This window comes from Aplidium turbinatum, chromosome 14 (assembly GCF_918807975.1).
Source record: "Aplidium turbinatum chromosome 14, kaAplTurb1.1, whole genome shotgun sequence".
NCBI classification, from domain to species: Eukaryota; Metazoa; Chordata; class Ascidiacea; order Aplousobranchia; family Polyclinidae; genus Aplidium; species Aplidium turbinatum.
The window spans coordinates 13,229,301-13,251,621 of NC_137485.1; the positions used below are offsets into that span (position 1 = coordinate 13,229,301).

The 22,321-nt window shown below is 36.8% G+C and overlaps 1 protein-coding gene across 1 annotated transcript; it reads left to right on the forward strand.

Annotated features, from left to right (window-relative positions):
* The first annotated feature begins 6,916 nt into the window (after positions 1–6,916).
* Positions 6,917–21,958, forward strand: LOC145783229 (rho GTPase-activating protein 8-like). The gene is made up of 11 exons (XM_082595036.1): positions 6,917–7,118; positions 16,113–16,255; positions 16,353–16,447; positions 16,819–16,950; positions 17,076–17,261; positions 17,675–17,800; positions 18,661–18,734; positions 18,821–18,906; positions 19,316–19,427; positions 19,959–20,149; positions 20,594–21,958. Exons 1-11 carry the CDS (start codon positions 6,953–6,955, stop codon positions 20,687–20,689), a joined length of 1,407 nt encoding a protein of 468 aa, XP_082451162.1. The 5' UTR covers positions 6,917–6,952; the 3' UTR covers positions 20,690–21,958.
* The last annotated feature ends 363 nt before the right edge of the window (positions 21,959–22,321 follow it).

Below are 22,321 nucleotides of genomic sequence, written 5' to 3' on the forward strand. Positions count from 1 at the left end.
TTGTGTCATCTGAACTTTTATTGTTTAGGTATGGTATTATACGTCGGTAACATAATTATATTACACAGTTAAACTTTCTTTGCAAAAAGTCTGGTTGTAGGCTATGCATCAGTTGAGCAAAAAAGCAAAGTAATGTGTGCTCAAATGTAAAAAAAGATTTTAGTGCAGTGAGATGACAGTCTGAGACATACCACAATCTCGATATGCACATTATGATTTAGTATATATAAAGCAACATATCACACCTACTTAAAAATATGTGCAATAGCCTGACGCGACAATTTATCGAGACAATTTATCGAAAGACAGTTCATTGAACGACAGTTTATCGAAAGACAGTTCATCGAAAGACAGTTCATCGAAAGACAGTTCATCGAAAGACAGTTCATCGAAAGACAGTTCATCGAACGACAATTCATCGAAACGACAGTTCATTGAAACGACTGTTCATCAAACGACTGTTTATCGAAATGACAGTTTATCGAACGACGAAGCACATATGCAATGGAATACTCAGGGGTTAGGGAATAATGGTTAGGGATTAGGGTTACTGGTTAGTGCTTAGGGTAAGGGTTAGGTTTTCGATTAACAGTCGTTCGATAAAGTGTTGTTCGATTAACTGTCGTTTCGATAAACTGTCGTTCGATTAATTGTCGTTTAATAAACTGTCGTTTCGATAAACTGTCGTAGTACCGTGCAATAGACACTAGACAGGCTAGCCTACAATATAATAATAAAAATGATTAAACACTTGCAAAGCAAAGCCTTTCAATCAATCAAAGGGTTAAAAATAATTCTGCTATCTTACTAAAATGATCTCTTCCCCCAAGTAGACTCGAAGCTTTTTTATATAAAAAAAATCAAAAAAATCTGATTTAAATCAAAAAAATCCGATTTAAATCAAAAAAATCCGATTTTTTTGATTTTTTTAAAAAAATCATGATTTTTTTCCAACCCTGGGACTGGCCAACCTACTACAGTAAACACTTGGCCACAAATACCTTGATGAAAAGTACCGGCAGCACTTAAGTAAAACAAAATTTGAAAGTTTGAATAAATTGATTGATTGATTGAATCTTTATCCTCGGACTGGGAAAGCTTCTTGTAGAGCTTAATCCTGGCAGTTTCGCATACTTGTAGAGGCTTTGAATCACTGACACAGGCCCGGTCACCGAGATTGACAGAGTGAAGTTTCCGATTGTTGAAGTCTTGTTGCCGGGGAATTATTCCATCCATTAGACGCCGCTGAATGGAGAGCAGTCCTTAACGTGCGTTGCTCAAGCGCACACCCCGAGAGTCGAACCAGCGCCGCTATTGATCTTGAAGTTTCTTCGTTCCAGAAGTGACGCGCTAACCAATTAAGCTATAGCAAAAAAAACAAGTTTTTGCCTAAACTATTTATTTTTTGAAATTTTTATTGAAATGAAAGGAAACCAAACAAAGTAAGCCAGCGCACATCCAGCAAACGGTGAAATTTTCCGCAACTCCGAAACAAAACTAGCTCTTAAAATCAATGCCATGGGAAAATCGAAAACTGGCAACTTTGGCAAATGCTGAGTGCGGAAAAACCTAGAACATCACACAACTAAGGCGAAAGAGAAAATTGAATTGAGTCCTGTCTTTGTCATGAGTTACCAATGGGGGTGGGGGGGGGGACTTATATACCAGTCCCAGGTATACAAGTCTCCCCCCACCCCCTTGGTAACTCATGACAAAGACAGGACTCAATGGACATGGCTCTTTCGCCTTAGTTGTGTGATGTTCTAAGCGTTACCACCGAGTGCCAACTGCCGACTTCTCTCCAGTGCTGCCAGACGCATCTAAATGAATTTCCTACAATTATTTCAAAAATGCCCCAAATGCAACTTTGTTGGTTCAGTTCAGGGATAACAGCTGTTTTAGTTGTTCAGCTGTTTTTATTTGTGACCATCACAGCAAAAACAATACACGTTAACATAGCAAAGGTCGAAAATAAGGTAGAAGCGACAAAACGCAAATGTCAAAACGTGCTTGTGTCCGAAATAAGAAAATTATTAAGTTGAAACAAATTTGGCACGGTTACAACACCTTCAGAAAATTTTAAGATACAGTAGAAAGTTAAAAAAAAAAGGAGAAAAAGTTACAAACAAAAATAAAAACAACAACATAATCAGTAGACAGTAGTGTAGCCAGGAATTTTGAAAGGGGGTGTTTTGATAACCCAGCGGCGGGGGGTCTGGGGGGCCGCCCCCAGAAAATTTTGAAAACTTACTTTGAATTTGGTGCATTCTGAGAGCATTTTCAACAAAATTGTGGGTATGAATATTTCTGTAAAATGGTGCTGTCCGGTGGCATAGCAAAAGGATAAGATCATGTTTTCTTTGGCATTTTTCGGAAATAAAGCTATAAGTCTCTATGTTTTCTTGTTGCTAATTCCTGGCTGAGATGTTTAAATGTTTGGTATTGGCAAAACTCGCTCTTTTAATGCAGTTTTGTATAAAATTAGGCAATTTTTTTTAGACTGAAAGCATCATTTTCAATGTCGTGACGTCACACTTGTGACAAAGGGGGAGGTTGTAACCCCCAAAACTCTCCCCTTGGCTACGCTACTGAACATAATATATTCAGGAAATAGCTTCATTAGCCCATATATAGGTTTAGCTGATATTTTCAAGATTTGTATAAATAGACACTTACTATGAAGATTGGCCATGGTGCGCTATAGAGTGCTGATGGTCATGAGTGAAGGGAACACATCTTGATGCGTAGTACTTAATGGAGAAGCTCATATTTAAGAAGAGCAAATCAGGCAAGAAAACCCTACAAAAAAATCTTACCATGGGCAAAGCCATTTCAAGTGCAATGCACCAGGCCTTGCACGACTCACAAAATACTTACAACTTGGCTATATGAAACAATGACAAAAACAAACACGCAAAAACAACATCATCATTTGAGGAAATCCAATTATACCCAGAGAAGTTATGTTTTGCAGATATCAAGCATGCTTTGATATAAAGTTACGTCAATAGAGTGATAATTATAAGACCCCAGTTAGCTAAATTTGTCACCTCCACACCAGTTGGTTTTGAATCTTTATCCTCTGATTGAGAAACCCTTTACTGTAAAAGATTAAGGTACCTGTGCTTGTCATACTCGTAGAGATTTTATACTACTGATACAGGCGTGATTAGTTGATTACTGAGATTGGCAAGAAAGTTTTCGTGTTGCAAGCATATAATTTGACTGGAAGGTAAGGTTTGATAGGCTCAGTCAGAAGCGATAAGATAAGTTGCTAATCTGAGCAGGGGACGACATGTCTCTGTATATTTTGTGTGATTTTAAACTACTTTTGTGCTCTTATTGTTACCATTGCAAATTGTGGACCAAATGGGTATATATTTTTGCTGGAAATTTGAAAAGCATCTGGCAACTAAAGCTAGAAACCAGAAATATCCTGAGCCTGATGAACAACCAAACTTTTCAGTTATTCAGGGAAAGATTTGTAATTCAAAGTGAAGCCATTCGGTGATTTGAGGTTCAATGCTTGTACTTTTTATCTACTTGGTTTCTTAGGGCTATCATTTCTAAGAGATATGAAGTATATTTAGCCTACAAATCAAGATTACACCAGTCTCACTCTCCAGTCATTATTATAGTTCAGTTTATTTTTTGGATTTGGTGTGAGTTTGCAAATTGACAAGGCCTGTGTATACTAGTTGCTATAATTAAACTTTTATCTCTGTAGTCTGTACTGAAAAAGCCTGTTTGAAAAGTTATTGGCAGTTATACATATATCGCTCACCTAGAACCGAACTATGTTATGTCCATTTTTCAAGTTTTGAGAAAAACAGGAAAATAGATTTTGAATTGGGTTTTTGTAAATTATCTCCCGATATATACGCAATATTTTGTACCAGCGTGACTAGTAATATCTTGCTGGTTGTTAGGCATCATTTATGATACTTTTTAACCACTAGGGTGAGCAATATAGTGTTTTTTTAAGTATCGGATGGACTTAACATTGTTTGATTTTGAAAATTCTAACTGGTAATTTCATAAAATAACGGACATAGCATACTTATAAAATCGATTGAAGTATTCCAACCACTGTTTTTACATTAAAACAATTTGAGATGGAGCTATAAATTGAGATAGTAGCTTCCAGGTAGCATTTGTAAACTTTTTTGACAGCAGAACCATGATTTCCTGTTTTAGTACTACACAATCTTTTCACTTATAAATGTGATATTATGTTCAATTGTTTCTTTGCCATACTCTTACACATCTTCTGCAATAGTGCTATAAAATCTGCCAGGTCTTCTTTGGACTTTTGGTACATGGCCTCCTCAAAAGATCTAGTTTAAAGCTAAAATTTACTAAAGTTTACATTTAAAGCTTTATTGCTATACATTTAAAGCTTTATTGCTTTATGCTGCAATCACATTTGTTAGATAGAACCATAACTAAGATTTCTGAATTTCTAATTTAGCTGCCTAATCACCAACTTTCATCAGACTTTGAAATAATCTCCAACAGCTCAACCAAATTAACATGTGGACATTAAAAAAAAACATCCCAATCATAACACTGTAACTTATTAAACAATACTATATAATAAAGCTTTGGTAGAGAGTTTGCTTTGTTGAACCATAGAGAAATAAAACATAGTAACTTTAGCGGGTTTAGCATACTTTATTTCACACAAAATATAACATAATTAAATAAAATAAACTCAAACGTTTTCGACACGTACGTGTGTCCTCATCAGGAATTAAATCTGCAATACATAAAATGAAAAATCGTAAGATAAATTTGACTATGCACTGTAACTGTAACGACACTCTGGACTGAAAGCACAACCGGCAGTTATTCGCCTGTGGCTCATCGTTCCTTTTGTGTGTGTTCTAATTGTTTTGTCCAATGCCTGTAGTCTACACCTCACGTGATCTGTTTCCCACCGCATAATTTACTCGCAATCATTCTCGTATCATTTGTTCAGTTTGTGCTTTCAGTCCAGAGTGTCGTTACAGTTACAGTGCATAGTCAAATTTATCTTACGATTTTTCATTTTATGTATTGCAGATTTAATTCCTGATGAGGACACACGTACGTGTCGAAAACGTTTGAGTTTATTTTATTTAATTATGTTATATTTTGTGTGAAATAAAGTATGCTAAACCCGCTAAAGTTACTATGTTTTATTTCTCTATGGTTCAATACTATATAATATTTACTAAATTAGTTGATCTGACAACCTTAATCATTGTCACAAACCAGTGATGCATTCATAAAACTAGAATTCAAGGAATGGTTAAATAAAATCTCTATGCTAATTTCCAACAGTATATATCTACAGAACGAACAAACAACATAATGAAATTACAAGGAAAGATAATAACTCTGCAACCTAAATATCAGCAAAATTGATACTTAGGATCTCAGAATTTTCAACAGTTCTTTTGGTAGTCAAGATGAGTCCAGCTGAAACAAAAGCAAAACTAGCATTGGTGTTTACTGTTCAGCTACTTCTGGAATGTCTGCATAAAAGTGGTGGTGGTGTGGAGGAATGAGGTTTTTTTGCATAACTTCATCAAATCGGCTTTTTTGTCCTTTTTTACTGCAAGCTGTGATTTGTAACGTTTGGGTAGTTCCATAACTAACGGCAATGAAAATTCAGTTGCAAGTCGTCTGCTGCTCTGTCGACTTGATTTTATGAAGTCTATCTCACTGAAAGGCTCTGAATATTTGTACTTGAAGTATAGCTTGACTGGATTTACCTTGCAAAACTTTAATAGCATAATCTTGCTCCACAGTATTTTTTCACGTCAGAATCAAAAGTTGAGCCTCTCATGATATGTGAGTATTGTGGTGAATCATTCACAAATTTTTTGAAGTCAACAACTTGGATAAATTAATCAGTGATTGTCACTATGATAGTATTGGTTTTGAATAACTGGAGAAAAAACTGGACTGGACTGGAGAAAAACTGAAAGGTTGGTCATTAATGCCTTAACAATTTGTCAAAATAGCAGCCTGTCACACAGAAAACAAGCTGTGGGATGTTCTCTGACCCATAGCGACCAGCCTATGTCATCTCTGAGTGACACAATGGTATAAAGGTGCTGAGAATTTACCATCAATAAATAAACCCGAAGATCACCTTTCCACAACATGTATTATGTCCAGCATTTTCAATCAGTCAAAAGTAGCAACTAGTTTAAGTCCAACATATTATGTTATGTCCAGACACAGTTAATAGGTTGACATTATGTTAAGTCCAGGGAAGGACATAGCACAGTTTAGTTTGAAAATTTTGAAATTTCTGCAGGACTTAACGTAGGATAAAAGCTAAAATAATAGACATAAGAGAAATCTGAGCATGCCATCAGATAGAGCTATGTCCAAAACCCAAGAAAAGTTGAAAAAGTGATTTTTGCAAAAAGTGGACATAGCATAGTTCGGTTCTAGGTGAGCGATATATACATAATATTTTTATAGGCTTTGAATTTGAACCACTGACATAGGTCTGGTCACTGAGAATTGACATGCAGTGGCCGAGTGGTTAGCGCGTTGGGCTCGCAGTCGAGAGCCTGCATGTTCGACTCCAGCCACCCGCACTTGCTGTTGTTTCTCTGGGCAAGAAACTTTAAGATAATTGCCTCTATCCAGTGATCGATTTTGAGTAATGGGTAGTACCAAATTTAAGTCATAAGTAGAGTAGACAATCGGAAACAGACATTGCCGTCGGCTGCAGCATGGGTCAGATGTATGTCGGAAGGCATACAGCAATGCATAGCGCTCAAGTCCGCTTTCCCGCAATGCAGGATAAAGATATGACAAACAAACAATTAAACAAGACATTGCAAAGTTTCAGCTTGATGAAATGTTGTTGATTTTAAAAAATGATTATTTTTTATTTAGCTGTTCAGTGTATTACTACACAAGTTTTATATGCTTCAAAATTTTGAAAATGGCTCATTCTGCAACAGAAGAGTTATTGATTGATTTGGCAATGGATTCACAACCTTCTATTCCTGACACTACATTAGAGTTCTTGTCAGTGGATGATAAACTCAATGGGTTTGAAGAAGAAAGAATGGCTGAAGATTTTCGAAATGAAGCAAAAGAACTTGAAGGTTGGTGTTTAATCACTGAAATTTAGGACATGCTGAGTTTGTGTCGAATATTGCAATGTTTGTTTTATTTTTTTATTGTTAGCCTATTTACTAGAGTATTTTTTGACATCATACATATGTTACAAAAAGCTAAAATGGCTAAGTCATGCACTACCTAAGGTTTCATGTTAGGTGCGTAAATCATCAGGCACAACACTGAAAAACAAAAGTAAGCAGGAAGAAGTTGAAATGCAACCAACTGATGGAAAGCAATCAAGTACCGTAACACGTAAATTATGAAGTCTAGAATTTATGTACTGGGAAAAATAGAAAACAATTGTTAATTATGATGTAGCAATAAATGATAAAAATGTTATCTCAAATATATAATCAAAATAAATAAATGTATATTTAGTGGTTGGAAAAATAAAGAAGCAAATCTTTGTCTCCTCTTTCTGACATGTCAGAAAATGTCTTGTGGGACACAGCTGCATTTTTTGCTAGGTGTTGACTGTTGAACTGGAAATTTTTTTGGATACCATAGATCAGGGCTCCCCAAAGTGGGGGTCGCGTAACGCACGTCGGGGGTCGCAGAAAGTATACAAACTTTACACAAAGCACTGCTTATTAACACTTATGTGCAAGATGCTGTGAAAGTTATTACGGTAACTTTAGTAAGAGTGCACTCAATAGACTACTCGTACAGACGAAATCGGATAATCGAATCACCTATTTGCCAGACGTTTTGATACGATTATACGATTGATTCGTTTAATCAATTTACTGAAAAAAGGTTTTTTTTTTAAAAAACATGCGAGTTGGGCTTTTTTTGGGTTGAGAAAAACCCGGGTTTTTCTCAACCCTGTAGTAGACCCGCCTGACAGGTCGATAATGGCGGCCATTAATGAAAGTTCAGGCTGCCATGGCCTTGGCCGGCAGCTATTTCGAGGCCTGCATATCAAAATGGTCACAACTCACAACTGCTTTTATATTTCCCAAATAGCCCATAGCCCAGGTAGCCGACCATTCACTAGAGAAAAATATTGTTCTGGGTTTTGACCGGTTTAAACCTAGTTTTCACCGGTTAAAACCAGGTTTAAACCGCTTAGTAGTCAAAACCAGTTTTGACCACTTAGAGATCAACCCTGATTTTGGCAGCCACAGCTTTTCTGCTGTTGGTGCTAGTTGTCAAAGTCATTTACCTATTCTATTCATATAAAAGTCCCAGAAAATGTAAATAAATTTAAGACACGCCTGGAAAACATTCTATTTAACATGTCTGTTGTGTTTATGATGTCACTATGAGTAATTGGTATTTTGTTTACTATGCCGTGTAGGCCTACACTTGTTGTACACCTAGGAGCATATTTTTTGTTGTGGTTGTGGCACCATATAAATGCTATTATCATTGTTAATGTTAACATGTTGGTAATGGTTAAGCGTTTTCTTAACCAGGAATGAGCACGAGAATAAACACAGATATTGTATATTGTGTTGTCACAAGCAATCTAGGTCACAATGAGGTTGTTATTGCAGTCATGTGGACTGTGGAGCCGAAACTTAGGCAATGCAAGCTCAGCACTTCGAAGTTGCATCAAATTGTCATTGTGGTTCCTTGTCAACTGGAATAACTATGCAGTGTTCCAATAAAAAAAAGTTTACAAAACACTGATATGAATCTAATTAAGAATATTAACACTATTAAAACAACACACAGTATGTTGAAGCATCTCAATTTGTGCTGTTAGTCTAATATAATTTTGTGTCAGTATAATTTTTGCTTTTGATTGTTCTTAGTAGTTTTTACCTTCAAAAAACTTGTATATTTCTCCAAGTTTATGGTGTTTCATTTTGTACTGATATTACTGTAGAGCAGGGCTTCCCAAACTTTTTGCTTGCGACCCCTTTTAATCTCCTAAAATTTTCCGCAACCCTATATTATACGGTTGAAAGGATAAACAATGCGAAAAATATACGTTTGTGATATTTATTGAAATGTTTAATTTAAACGAAAAGTAAAGACAAGCTGTCCGTACTCGAAGCCTACTACTTTACTAGCCTACTTGTAGCCTGCTGGAAACAAAACCAAAAAGTAAACACATTTATTCAGTGTAATGGGTGCGACTGCTTTCTGCTACAAAGTCGCTCGATGTTTGTCAATGCTGGTCTCAAGGCGTTTCCAATGTTGCTTAGGCTGGAACGGTATTTTATCAACGTTGAAAACACTGACACGCACATATACGTGGAGACACACGGCAGGAGTGCGGTTACTGCTAAAGCCATATAACGGCGAATAATCCGCTCTAATGTTAGGCTAAGCCAAAAAGTGTGACTTTTTTCCAGACAATTCAAGAGTCAAAAGATAAATTTGCAAATTTTTTCTGAGATTTTAAAGAGAGGTGCTCCGTAGACTACTTTGTTTTTGCATTGCAAATGGGTTTTGGATCCAATCTAAGTTGTTATTGTTCAATTCTAGAAGAAAATACTCTTTTAACTTTTTCAACAGTCTTGACAAGTGTCGATAACCAGAGGCTTGATAACATTTGATTCCACGCCATTGTTAGCCAAAAACTTCTCAGTATGAGAATATTTCAAATAAATCATTTTCAATCTTTTGTTTCTAGATGTTTAATTTTTTGATGAATGCTCCAACTTTAGATTTCAATGTAAAAACATAGATGTTTTCTCCTCGGAAGAACAAATTAAATTCGTTCCCCTTTTTCAAACAAACCTGACAAATAGCATGATTTGAAAAGCCTTTCCAAAAATGTCTTTACAAAAACGACGGAGTTAGTCTTAACTTTTTTTCGTTGGAAAAATCACGAATTAATTTTTTAACACTAGTATCGTTTTAAAGCATTAGCTTTAGTTTTGAAATCCACGTTTACAATGCAGCAAAGAGGATTTTAAACTCCTATTCCATATTTCTTTAGCCTGTATAAATTTACAAATACGAGTAGCCTATTGAGTGCACGACTCTTACTAAAGTTACCGTAATAACTTTCACAGCATCTTTCATATAAGTGTTAATAAGCAGTGCTTTTTGTAAAATTTGTATACTTTCTGCGACCCCCGACTTTCGTTATGCGACCCCTCAAGGGGTCGCGACCCCCACTTTGGGAAGCCCTGCTGTAGAGTGTAGAGCAGCGTTTCTCAACTTGGGGGTCGCGACCCCCAGGGGGTTCGCAAAGAATTACAGAAAAATGAAAAATCTTTTCAGCAATTACTTTAGTATATAGCAATGTCGTAGCAAGTGACTTTGGTTGCACTGTTACAAAAGAGAACGCGTAGCTCGGTTGTAGGCCAATTTATCATCGTTTGTTAAAGTAGAACGAATGAACTGTTGTCAAAAAAACCTTGGTCGGTCGAAGTGAAGAAAATTGCGGTAAAAGTGAAGAACAACAAAGTTGTTAAAAAACATTCGTCTATATCTCATTTTAATTATTGTGCAATGTGCAGTTGCGTTTATAGTGAGTCAGGAGTAAACGTATTTCAGTGATAATAAATATTTTCAGTTCTATACTTTCCATGGACAAAAAAGGAAAATATTTTGCAGAGTATTCAATGTTTGGCTTGACTTCCATTGTCAGCAACAGCATTGAGAAGCCACAGTGTGTTTTGTGCAATGTAATTCTCAGTGCTGAATTTATGAAGTCATCAAAGTTAAAACGGCATTTAGAAACAAAGCATTCCAATCACATCAGCAAGCATTTAGAATTTTTTCAACACCATGAGGCCGGTTTGAAACGTTAAACATTAAAGTTGTGACATTCAGCAGTTCTTTGAAATTAAATGTTATTGAAATGTATTTTTGTGCTAATTTTTATAGCCTATCTATAGAAAAGAGAACGGAAAGGAAGTCGCAGGCTGTATTAAACACCTAAAATGGGTCATGAACCACAAAAGGTTGAGAAACACTGGTGTAGAGCAATGATTCCCAAACTTTTTTCATTCGTGTATTATACAACAGTTTCATACAGTGTTCGCGTACCATCTATTCCGAGAAAATCTCAAAATACACCACAAAACAAATAGGCACAAAACTAAACAAAACAAAATAGGCAATACACCACAAAAAGCAAACAATTTTAACAAATATTAGCACAGGGCTCTAAGACAAAAAGATCATTATACTTGGACTAATTTAATTAAGCTGCTAAGTTGTCGAATGTGTAGAAGACCAATAAATAGGCTGCACTACTTCTGCTACCATCAGCAGCAACATTGAAAACTGAAAAGTTTTAGTGCTTTTGCTGATCAACCCAGGTCAAAGGTTCTCAAACTGTGCGTCGAGACGTCCTGGTGCTTTGTTTCAATTTTTCAAGGGCGTCACCCAATGATTCCTTTCGTGACTTATCTAAATTTATTTTAAAATTACTATATAATACTAAATCCGCACAGTCACACTGGGCCGGTTTTCTGCAATCTTTACCTTTCTAAGTTTTTTATGACATTACTATTAAGTTTTTGAATGCGAGACTCTCAAAGTAAAATCTTCGAGAAACTTGTCACTTTTTGAATATCTTTTGTGTTAAATCGCCCTTGTTACCCTTGCAAGGGTTGATTGTAGGCCTATTTTACAATCGACGAAATAAAAGTTATATTTTTTTCTTTACATTCTAGGTTTGGTGACTGTGATTTTTAAGATAATGGTGTTTTCCAAACAGTGTTTTACTGATGCATATTTTAAACCTATTGGTCTTGTCATCTTTCCCTTTTGTTGGTGTCAAATTCGTGTGTTTACTTTATCGTTCTCTACATGGTTGCGCCAAAATGAAAAATTGAATTGACAATCAATTGCGGTAATAAAACGCTTACATATATTTCCCTGTCTAATATGCGCATTAGAACTCATGTCTCATTATTATGAAACTGTAGCAAATAAAAATGACTGAAACTCCTAATCTGGGTTGTCGCAAATCAAACTTTTCAAAAAGCGTGGCTACGAAAAAGTTTAAGCATCACTGACCTAGGTATTGCGTCATAAACGCTTGAATCCCATCAGAAAAAAAAATTAATTATGGCAAAATAATGCACATTGTGTAATCTGAAAGTTAGCGCAAGTTCTATCATTTTATTTTAACTAGTGTCAATTTAACTGAATTTCTCGCGTACCACCCGGAAGACTTTCGCCTTTCGCGTACCACAGTTTGGGAATCACTGCTGCAGAGTAATGCTTCCTGTCTAAAACTTAAAACTGAGGGTCTAGATCCAGTAGTTATGGTGGTTGGTGGTTGTAACCAAAGTTGGAACAATGACACAGTTTTCAATGTAATTACATTATCAAAATTTTTAGTTACACTTACATAACAATTATATACATTGCTTTTAAATTTTTAAATTACTATTACTTCCAAATGTAATAAATTGCATGTTTCAACTGCAAAAATTAAATGTTTTAGTAATTATGTTCATCCATAAATTTTCAAAGTTTGATTTTACCATGAAGACAAGTAGAATTGCATTTGATAAAAATTAGGTTGTGATGTAAAAGTCCCTTTTGAACCCCAACTAGCGGCTCAACCAAATTACTGATATCATGCGTGCAAACTGGGTCTGCTACTATTCGGTGAGTCCGATTCGGTGAGTCTGATTCGGTGAGTTCCTAACTTCTAACCCCTAACCTTAACTCCTAACCCCTAACCCTAAAACGGCAATGATAATTAGACTATGGTACCCGGTAATTTAAAAAAAGAATTGAAAAAATCCCCCGTTAAGGGATCGGACTCACCGAATCGGACTAACCGAATCGGACTCACCGAATCGGACTCACCGAAACAGGCCATTCCGGTGCAAACTTACCATATGTAATTGTGATTTGGACCAAATTTTTTTTGAAATTACAAGTATATTATACAAAACAAAAAAGCCTCAATTACAATTATAATCACAATTCCATGAAAATGTGTTACATTCAGTTGTAATTGATTGTACTCTAGTTGACAACTTGGTATATTTTGTTAACATTAACTCATTAACAAGAGACATTAACTTGACATTGTTAAATTTTTTGATTTTATTTTACTTTTATTAATTCCAGTTTGCTTATGAGTAGGCTGCATTTTGCGCATCACAACTTTTGTATGTGTTTTTATTGTTTAATACAAAATTTCGTGTGGAAAGGATTCAGCTACTAAACTGAAAAACAGAATTAGCCTATTACAACCGTCTCTCGTATTCTGGAATTAGGAAATGTTGTTTCTTACTAATAAAATAATGTTTCCTAAATGTATAAATTGAGGTTTTTTCGTATCTAGCAGGATTGAGTTTTATATTAACTTCACTGTATTTGATGCTTGGTTGAAGTTTTGCAGAAAACCACACCGACGAACCAAATAATGACGTTTATCATTATTCATTGAACTTCTAGTTTGGCTATTTTATGAATATTTGCTCTCTCCTTTAAATAGTTACGTACCGTAGTTGTAAAAACTACAGGGTAGAAAATTATGATCATGTTTGAACATAGATTTAGAAATTTGTTTATGTACCGTAGGCTACTTTATTTTAAGTGTTTTTAGCTGCTTGAAGTAAGGCGTGGCGTGCTCAGACCATTTCCCACCCACAATCGTTTTTATAGCTTGGTTGTGCGATTTTTAATGTTTGTAGGTATCGTTTTTAACGTAGAGCCCCAAAAGGCTTTTTCCCTATTTCATTCACTTATTGTTGAATCACAATTTCGTGAGGTACGATTATTCACTTCGGGGTTTCAAGACGTCGTTGTGGATGAAAAATACGACCTTATTGACCGTTTTTTCGGTTCAGTAATTGCGGTTTTGCCAAAGGCGTCACTTTATCACTACCATCGAAGTAGTATACATGTTACCTTGCGCAGTAAGCAAGAAATGCAGTCACAGACGTTCAGTTGTTAGACCTTAGCTAGTCGTTGATCACACCGCGCAAGAATATCAGTCAAAACCAGTGTTCTATGTGTGTTTTTAGCACTGGGCACTGTAGTTTTTGAGTTGTGAAGTAGCACTGTAATTTAATGCGATTTGTGGATTGAATTGCGATCTTGTGCTTTGAACTGTAGAGATGAAAAGTGGAGTTGTGAAATTAACACCGGCCTGTGAGATTTATTGCTGCAAATTATCTCATGTTTTAGCTCTTACTTTCAGGTTTTCTGAATTACCGTTGTCAATGTGTAGAAAAGTTATTTCATTACAGCTTGGTGAGCTGCTGTTGGTATGTTGGCTTCCGGAGATAAGTCGAGCGCAATGTTAACGCGTTATGGGAAGTTGCTGTAGAAAATGTTCGGCTACGGTTGAGCCTTACGGTACGGTACTTTTAATCTGGCATTATACGACTTTACAAACAAAATCGTATGAAGTTTTAAAGCTGCAAACAAGGCGCCACTGTTTTGACCTTAAGATCTCTCAGTGCAGTAAATCGTACACTAGATGAGAACACCTTATTACTATTATATATAAGTGATGCAGCATGGTGATTTTTTCCATTTGTGGTACGCAAGGTACCACATTTGGGTACTCTCACCCATCTTTGAAGTGCTCAAACTGCCGAAACGGTGCAACAGCAAGATGTCTGCTAGCAAAGTAGTGCTCAATTGGCGAACCAAGAGCATTACATAACCGCAGACAGCCGTATTCCTTGAGCATTCAATCCTCGTTTTTTTTAATCTTTTGCTGCTGGTTGTGTCAAATCTAAGTCAAGCTGAAAAATCCGTTCGAACCACGTCAAGACAGTTACAACTCTTGATCTAGGGCTTCTAGGCAATCGTGGTTCAAAAACTCAAAATTGGCCGTTCTTGTTTGCTTATCAAATCGATGATTTTCGGATATCATATTAATTGATTGAATACTGTGCAATGTACAATTGTACATCAATCGACTTGCCTTTCAACATTTCTTTTCAAGCCGACTGGCCCATGGCTTTGTTCGATTATAATCTTGTCATAACTACACACTAAACAGAAACCGAACGTTTAGGAAACCTTAAACACAGACGTTGCTTCTTGAAACTTGAGAAAATTGACAACTCCCTCTCGTTTGATGTTGATTACTGTGTTTTATCTCGAAGAATGACAAGAGGAATAAGTTTTTTGTCTTTCCATCCGCTTAATCTAAATCTTCAACCATGAATATTGGCGTGAATAGGCAAAAGTTAACGTCTTCTCAATTGGAACTTGTCTGAACTAGCGTCAGTCACGCTTCGCTGATTTGACGTCGTTTGTCTTCATTCTACAATGAACAGTAACCAAGGATTTGTGCTTTAAAAAAACACGGGTGGCAAAAATCCCAGCTTACGTCATGGAGTTGTGAAGGGCTTCCCCAAACGTTTTAGCGCTTTGCTTCATGTTAGGTGTTTTCTAGCGGAGATATGTAGTTGTTATGTCCATCTACCATACAAAAAAAAACAAAAAACACAGCACTGACGTTAGGATTTTGAAATTGAGACTATGAGTTAGTACTGAAGTGACTAAGACGCCTTGTCATCACGAATCAGTTAGCAGACAGCAGAAATTAGCCATCCTCGCAAAATTTAACCGTGTGTTGTGGTGACTAGACACATAAAAGCGTTTTTCATACTCCTGCCATGTATCATATTCATGACTTTTGAAGTTTGTTTTGTCTCGCTGGCTTGAAACCAAACGACTTGAAAGTGGTTCGCACTTTCCACTTCTGGTTATTCAAGTTATAGTCACACATTCCGGGGGTGCGGACATAGCGACGTTCTGTCAATGTTTCTGAAATTCTGGCGACTCAAACTCAACCCATCCTAAAATACGTGTCTGTAGTGCTAAGCCTATAACCTGAGCTCGACGATTGACCGTGCTCAAAGAATTTTTTTAAGGAAAATCCAGTGGTCGTGATTACGTCAGTCAGTTACACGGCACTGTATTTACAAAGAGTCTCTGATGAACATTTAAGAACATCAGAGGAGCGTTTTTTTTTAACATTCTTCTGATATAACAAAACAACTGGTCATGAAATGAACGCTTCCTCTTCACTTTATGTTTGAGAAACGCCGACCACATACATTGCTGTTGCATTGCAGAGATGCGATACGCTGCGGGACCGATTCCAAACGAAGCTTTTGCTGGTGGGGATCGTGGTATCACTTCAAAGGGTGCCTGGCTGGACGAGGACCAGCAAGCTGCTGCTCAGTTCGCTGACATTGCAAAATATGGAATAATTGAAGTAAAGCACCTCTACGAGTAGTGTGTGGAACTACCAGCTTTCAGTACGTACATCAACGTTTTGAAACCGTTTCTTTCTGCATCCATTTTATTTGCAGGTATCGGGCGTGGACGTAACTGGTCGGCCAGTAATTGTTGTCAGCGCTTCAAAGCTTCCTTCAAATAAAGAATTGGATCAAAAGAAGTTTCTAAGGTGATTTATTCAGTAGGAAAAATAAATTATTAAACGGCTTGCATTGAAATCACCTTAAACCGGCTACTAGTAAAACGCCATACGTTTAGTCACTCATCATTTTAGCTTTTACACTATGAAGATTTTTCTTTTTTGCATTTCATGCCTTGATGGAGGTAACATTTACAATTTTTTGCAATTTCTCTATCCAGCAAACCACACTGCAGTAAACATTTTTAACTGCAGCTTTAAAAAAACTACAAGTTGATGTGGCGACAAACTAGTCTTTTGAAGATTAAAAGACATTTTTGTTTTGCAAATATATTTCCAAAGATGACATCATTTGTTTCTCTTTACAGTGTTTTTTATTTAATCTATTTTTATCCGACCAGATATTTGATATTCACTCTTGACAAATATGTGGAATCGGATTACAGCCTCATCTACTTCCACTATGGCTTAAACAGCCGCAACAAACCATCTCTGTCTTGGCTGAGAGATGCATATCGGGAATTTGACCGCAAGTACGTTCTTTTACATAACTCAACGTTGATCAAACGTTAGTAGAAACTCAAACGCACACAGACATTAACCCAGACAGCAAATTTTTCTGTCTGGGAATGCCTTTTACTGAACTTTCTATTAACAGATACAAGAAGAATCTCAAATCCCTGTTCATTGTTCACCCTACGACTTTCATCCGCATCCTCATGAATGTATTCAAGCCTATCATAAGCGCCAAGTTTGGTAGGAAAGTACGCCATGTTAATTTTCTTCACGAAATCGCCGATCAAGTTTCTCTCAACCAACTACCTATCCCGGCAAACGTTCTGGAGTAAGTTTGCTGCTTTTAACTTTACTGTTTATAAAATTATGCCAACCTGCCGTATACGGAGTTTCTAAGTGTAACTTTCTGCATGTCTTGTTTCTTGAAGTTTTTACATGTGAGATAGTACACACCTTTCAAGACACTGATGAAAATCCAGGTCAGTAGCTTTGTCCAGTCCTGCTTTATCGTGCTGAAGATGACATGGCTGTTTGCATCTCACCAAGTCTAAGCAGTACAGCTTGACTCAAGTTCATTCTTTCAGCTTTCGGTCTCCACATTTATTGGTGGTGATTCGTCATTTGTAACTAAACATTGTTTTTGAATTTATTTTGGAATAAGCTTTAATTGTCACCCAAATATTCACCCTACCCCATGCAAGTGAATCTCATGAAAACCCGCATTGTCTTTGCATCATCCAGACATGACGCCGAACTGGTAAAGCGACACAACGCCAAGAATAGCTCTAATATGCCTAGAGATGCTGTGGATAGCAGTCAACCTGTGGCTCCGTTGCCGACTCAGCAATTCGCCGTTTCCTTGGAATTGTAAGTTCAATCTGTTCCTTTTGTTTGTTTACTCGATCCTTGATCAGAAATCAACAGCGCATGTTATGATAGAGGTGGATCGCTCTCGCGCTGGCGCAGACAGCTAATCAACCGTTTTTACATTTATTCAACTTCTGCAGACGTTGAGTCAATGTAAAAATCGGTTGATTTACTGTTTGGTGGGGTAGTGGATGACGTCAGCGGAAACTGTCGCTGCAAGAGATTGTTTGTATATTGACTGCTTTGGTCATCGGAAAGCTACTCAGCAATCTGACCTTTTTTACATTGATTCCACGTCTACGGTCGTTGAATCGATGTAAAAAAGAACTGGCTTACTGTGTGAGAGAGCATGCTTATAAAGTTGTCACAACCGGTTCACTGATATCATTTGTAAACAACTGGTAGTCCACATCCACACAAGATTTGTTTTGCTTTTCCGTATCATGTAATATTTGCTGAGTGAAGTTTTGGCTACAGCTTTTGTGTAGCCTTTTCTTGCTAGCAACGGTAAGACAGTTTTGAAAAACTTTGTTGGAAAGATGCTTTCGTGCAATATGGTTGGAACGCGTGGTTACTCTGATCAAAAAATAAAGATCCCAAAATGATACTAAACTCTCAGCAAATAAACGTTTTGAAAACTGTACTGTCTTCATCTTCAGTGCTAGCATGAACCATGAAGACAGTACAGTTTTCAAAAATTTTGTTTATTGATAATGATGAGTTTGGTATCTACATTTTGGGCTTTTATTTTTTGCTTAGGTATTGTTGTGTTTGAAAAAACAACGTTTAAGATCTTGCTGAGTCACCCACCAATAGTTGTGCTGACTCATGAAATAAAACGTATCGGTTTGACGTTGCAGTCTTGAAGAGAACAACCCTGGTCTTCCCATACCTAAAGTTATGATGGAAACTGTTGAGTATCTGAAAGAAAATGGTGAGCCACAGTGTATTGCTAACTGCTATATTCTCTTCTATTGCTGCTGTAATTGTAATCTCACACTGGGCTGATGCTTTTCCAAGGTTTACGCACCGAAGGGCTATTCAGAAGGTCTGCATCCAATGTGGCCATGAAAGAAGTCCAGGCCTTGTACAACGAGGGAAAGCCGGTAAATATAAATCCAATTGTTTTTATAAACCGCATCAGTAGCGTTGATAGGGGGTACTTTTCGACCAGGGAGGCCATAACCTTTACAAGAGGGCGGAAACTTGAAGAAACCGCGTATTTTTAGAATAGATATTAGTGTTTTTTTTTCTTAGAAGTGTCTTGATTTGGGGCCCGAATATCCTATCGGTACAGGGCCCTAAATATCTTCTCAACAGCCTGAACGGCATGCTTTTGTCTTGAATAGATCTGAGTTCAATTAGACAGTTAAGCCAAATGCATTTATTGATTATGTATTATTCTTAGTATTATCATAACTTTTTATTAAAAAATTACTTGTTTTTTATCTTGTTTTTTTTTGCGTTGTTTGAACATCAAGTTGCATCCAAGTAATCATACCCTTGTAATTGCAGGTCTCTTTTGATGATCCTCATTTAGCCGCTGTTACCCTGAAGTCGTTTTTGAGAAAATTACCAGAGCCACTTATAACCTTTGACCTTTACGAATACGTTCTCAATATTACACGTAAGTTGCAACCAAAATGACGATCTTCTTTTCAAACATTGATGGAATTTCACAACTTAAAAGGTTTTTTCTTGCTGAGGTGTTGCCCTATCTTCACTTCGTTTCTAAAATAGAATGTAATTTGTTGTCGCGTAAACGTATATAGCAACGCGATCACCTCTAGGGTGTCGGCTGCTTGGCCGAGTGGTGAGAGCCTTGGAACGGCAATTGAAATGGCGCCGGTTCGACACCGCTCAAGAGCATGCGGCTGTGTCTCTGGCAGGACACTTAAAGGCATGCCTTAAGGTGGACACGAAGATTGGCTTCCTTGCCTTCCCGTCCACTCAATCTAAATCTTCAACGACCTGGTGTAAGCCTGGATACGACCTCTAGGGTTTGAAACTGCTAAAATTCACCTAAAAATTAAGAGAAACTTTAAATGGACGGTTATTGGCTTTCATAAGGCCTAGATCATGAACCTAAATTCCAATAAAATTATTGAATTCTACATTTTTGTCACGTTTTTTTAATGTAATATTTTCTTGTTATCAGATGTCGATGCGGAGACGCGAGTCCGTGTCGTTTCAAGTTTGCTACAGAAGCTTCCTCGCCGTAATTACAACACCCTCAAGTACCTCATGGACTTCCTGCACCTCGTTGATGCCAACTCTGACACGAACAAAATGACGTGTAGCAATCTGGCTGTCGTGTTCGGGCCCAATCTTGTGTGGTCTACGGATCAGGTAATTTTAATTGCTTTAGTTTACAGATTTTATTTTATGTTGCATCATATTATGGTTTCATTCGTGGTGAAAGTACAAGTTTTCTGTGTAAAAATGCCTTGGCTTTGTTTATCTACGTTTAAAGTGCCACTGACAAGTGAAACTTGTTTTTTTTTTCAAAAATACTTTATAGAAATGTAAACACTTGTTGTTAAATTTAATTTGGTATAAATGACTTTCTTCTAATAGTCAACTAATTAGGCTACGAGTTTGATCCATCAATTAGCCTACTGATATCTCAGTGGTCGGCAAACTTGCCTTACCTTTACCCATCACGAATCGAATACTTTTGGGAATGCCGTTACCCTGGAATTGCCCAAGACTTTGTAAAGGTTTAGGATTGAAAACCAATGCAGTTATTACTTTTTATTATTTTTATTTATGTTTAAACGTTTCAATATTTAGGTGGCTTCACTGGTTGCAATGGGTCCTATCAACACATTTGTGATGATAATGCTGCAGAATCACGATCAGTTGTTTGCCGATGATTCTGAATGTTAACCCCTGTGACCTTCTTCGAGTTCACTTGTACAAAACGTGTGGGTGGGATTGCTTGAATAAATTGCATTCGAGGAACACTTGTTTTCCAACCCATATGCTAATCCAGCTGGCAAGAGTTGCCCTTTGTACATCGTTTCAAAATCGTCTCATCACTTTTCGAAATCGTCTCATTTTTTTTCAAAACGTCTCATCACATCGTACGACGTTGAAACGATGTAAAAATGGCTGCTTTGGTCAGTCTGGAATGTAGTTGATCATTTTTTCGCCAATCATAACTTCACTGTGTAGTATTGTTTCTAATTCTGCGGCAGGCCACAAGTGGTTGACAAATAGAATGCAATATCCCTTCAGTGTTGTGGACACGCTGTTGCATATCCACAACTTTTGGTTTTTAACATTCACGGTCCTCCAACGTTGAACCAAAGGAATTTTTTTTGCAATTTTGTCAATCAACTTTGTGCAAGTCAAAATTATTTTTTATATTTGAGATGTAGCTTGATTTTTTCATGTTGCTTTCAAAGTATTTGCTCTTATATGCTTATTCAACGTTCTACTACATCTTGTTGACGCAAATTTGATATTGTTGCTCATCCGGTGTGCATTAACAACGTGGTGCAAAGACAACAAAATCCGTCATTTTTACATTGATTCAACGTCTGCAGGCGTTGAATCAATGTAAAAATGATAGATTTTGTTGTCTGGGTATCAACCAGTCTTCAATTTGCTTGTTGCTTTAACCTCTTTCCTTTCAAAATTTTGCGAGATTGTTGAAGGAGTATTCTAGCCAGTATATGCGCTATGCTTAGTACCAAATGTTTCCTACTCCAACAGGAGCAATGAAGCTTGCTTGTTGGTAGAAGTGCATCGCAGACGTTTTTTGAAGCACGTTGACTGCCAACTCTTAATTCACGTTCAATTCAACGAACTGCACCTGATGCGAAGGTCTTAAAATTGCAACGATCTAAAAAAAACAATGAATAGTTTCTTTCAGTACATGATTATCGAAATATTTAAAATACGATATGTTGTGGAAACAAAAACCCTTGTAGCACACTATACGACAATTGTTGAATGGCATCTTAGACGCGCAGGTGATCTTTTTGAAACTAAATCAGTTTTATTTTAGCCTTTTCAGTCTTCATATATTGTGGTATCAGTAGGTAGGGTGTTGTTTTGTGCAATTTATAGAGTTTGTGTTCACTGTATTCTTAGCTTTTTTTTTGACGTAAACGAATTTTCGTTTCTAGGGATTAAACATACACTCCTTTATTTGTGTGTGATAAAATAAGAAAAAATAATCACCTAATCAAACTACTTGGTATGAAAATTTAACCTTTTGATAACCGCTGTGGGTTGAGAAGTGTCAAAGGATTACCCGTCTCAACCCTGTTGTATCTTAGTCGCTTAAACGGAGAAAGATCACGAACAATGGCTGAGACCACTCCTGAAATGTTCACAAAAATAGCATTATACTCTTTCTGGCCACTCTCCAAAGTTGTGCAACGGCCGCTATGAACAAAAGGTTATTGGTTTAAATTAACTTTCCTTGCCATCACATAAACGTTGATTAATGGTTATGTATTTTATTTTGGTTGTCAGTGCCCGAAGCACTTGTTTGTCATTTTTAGTTTT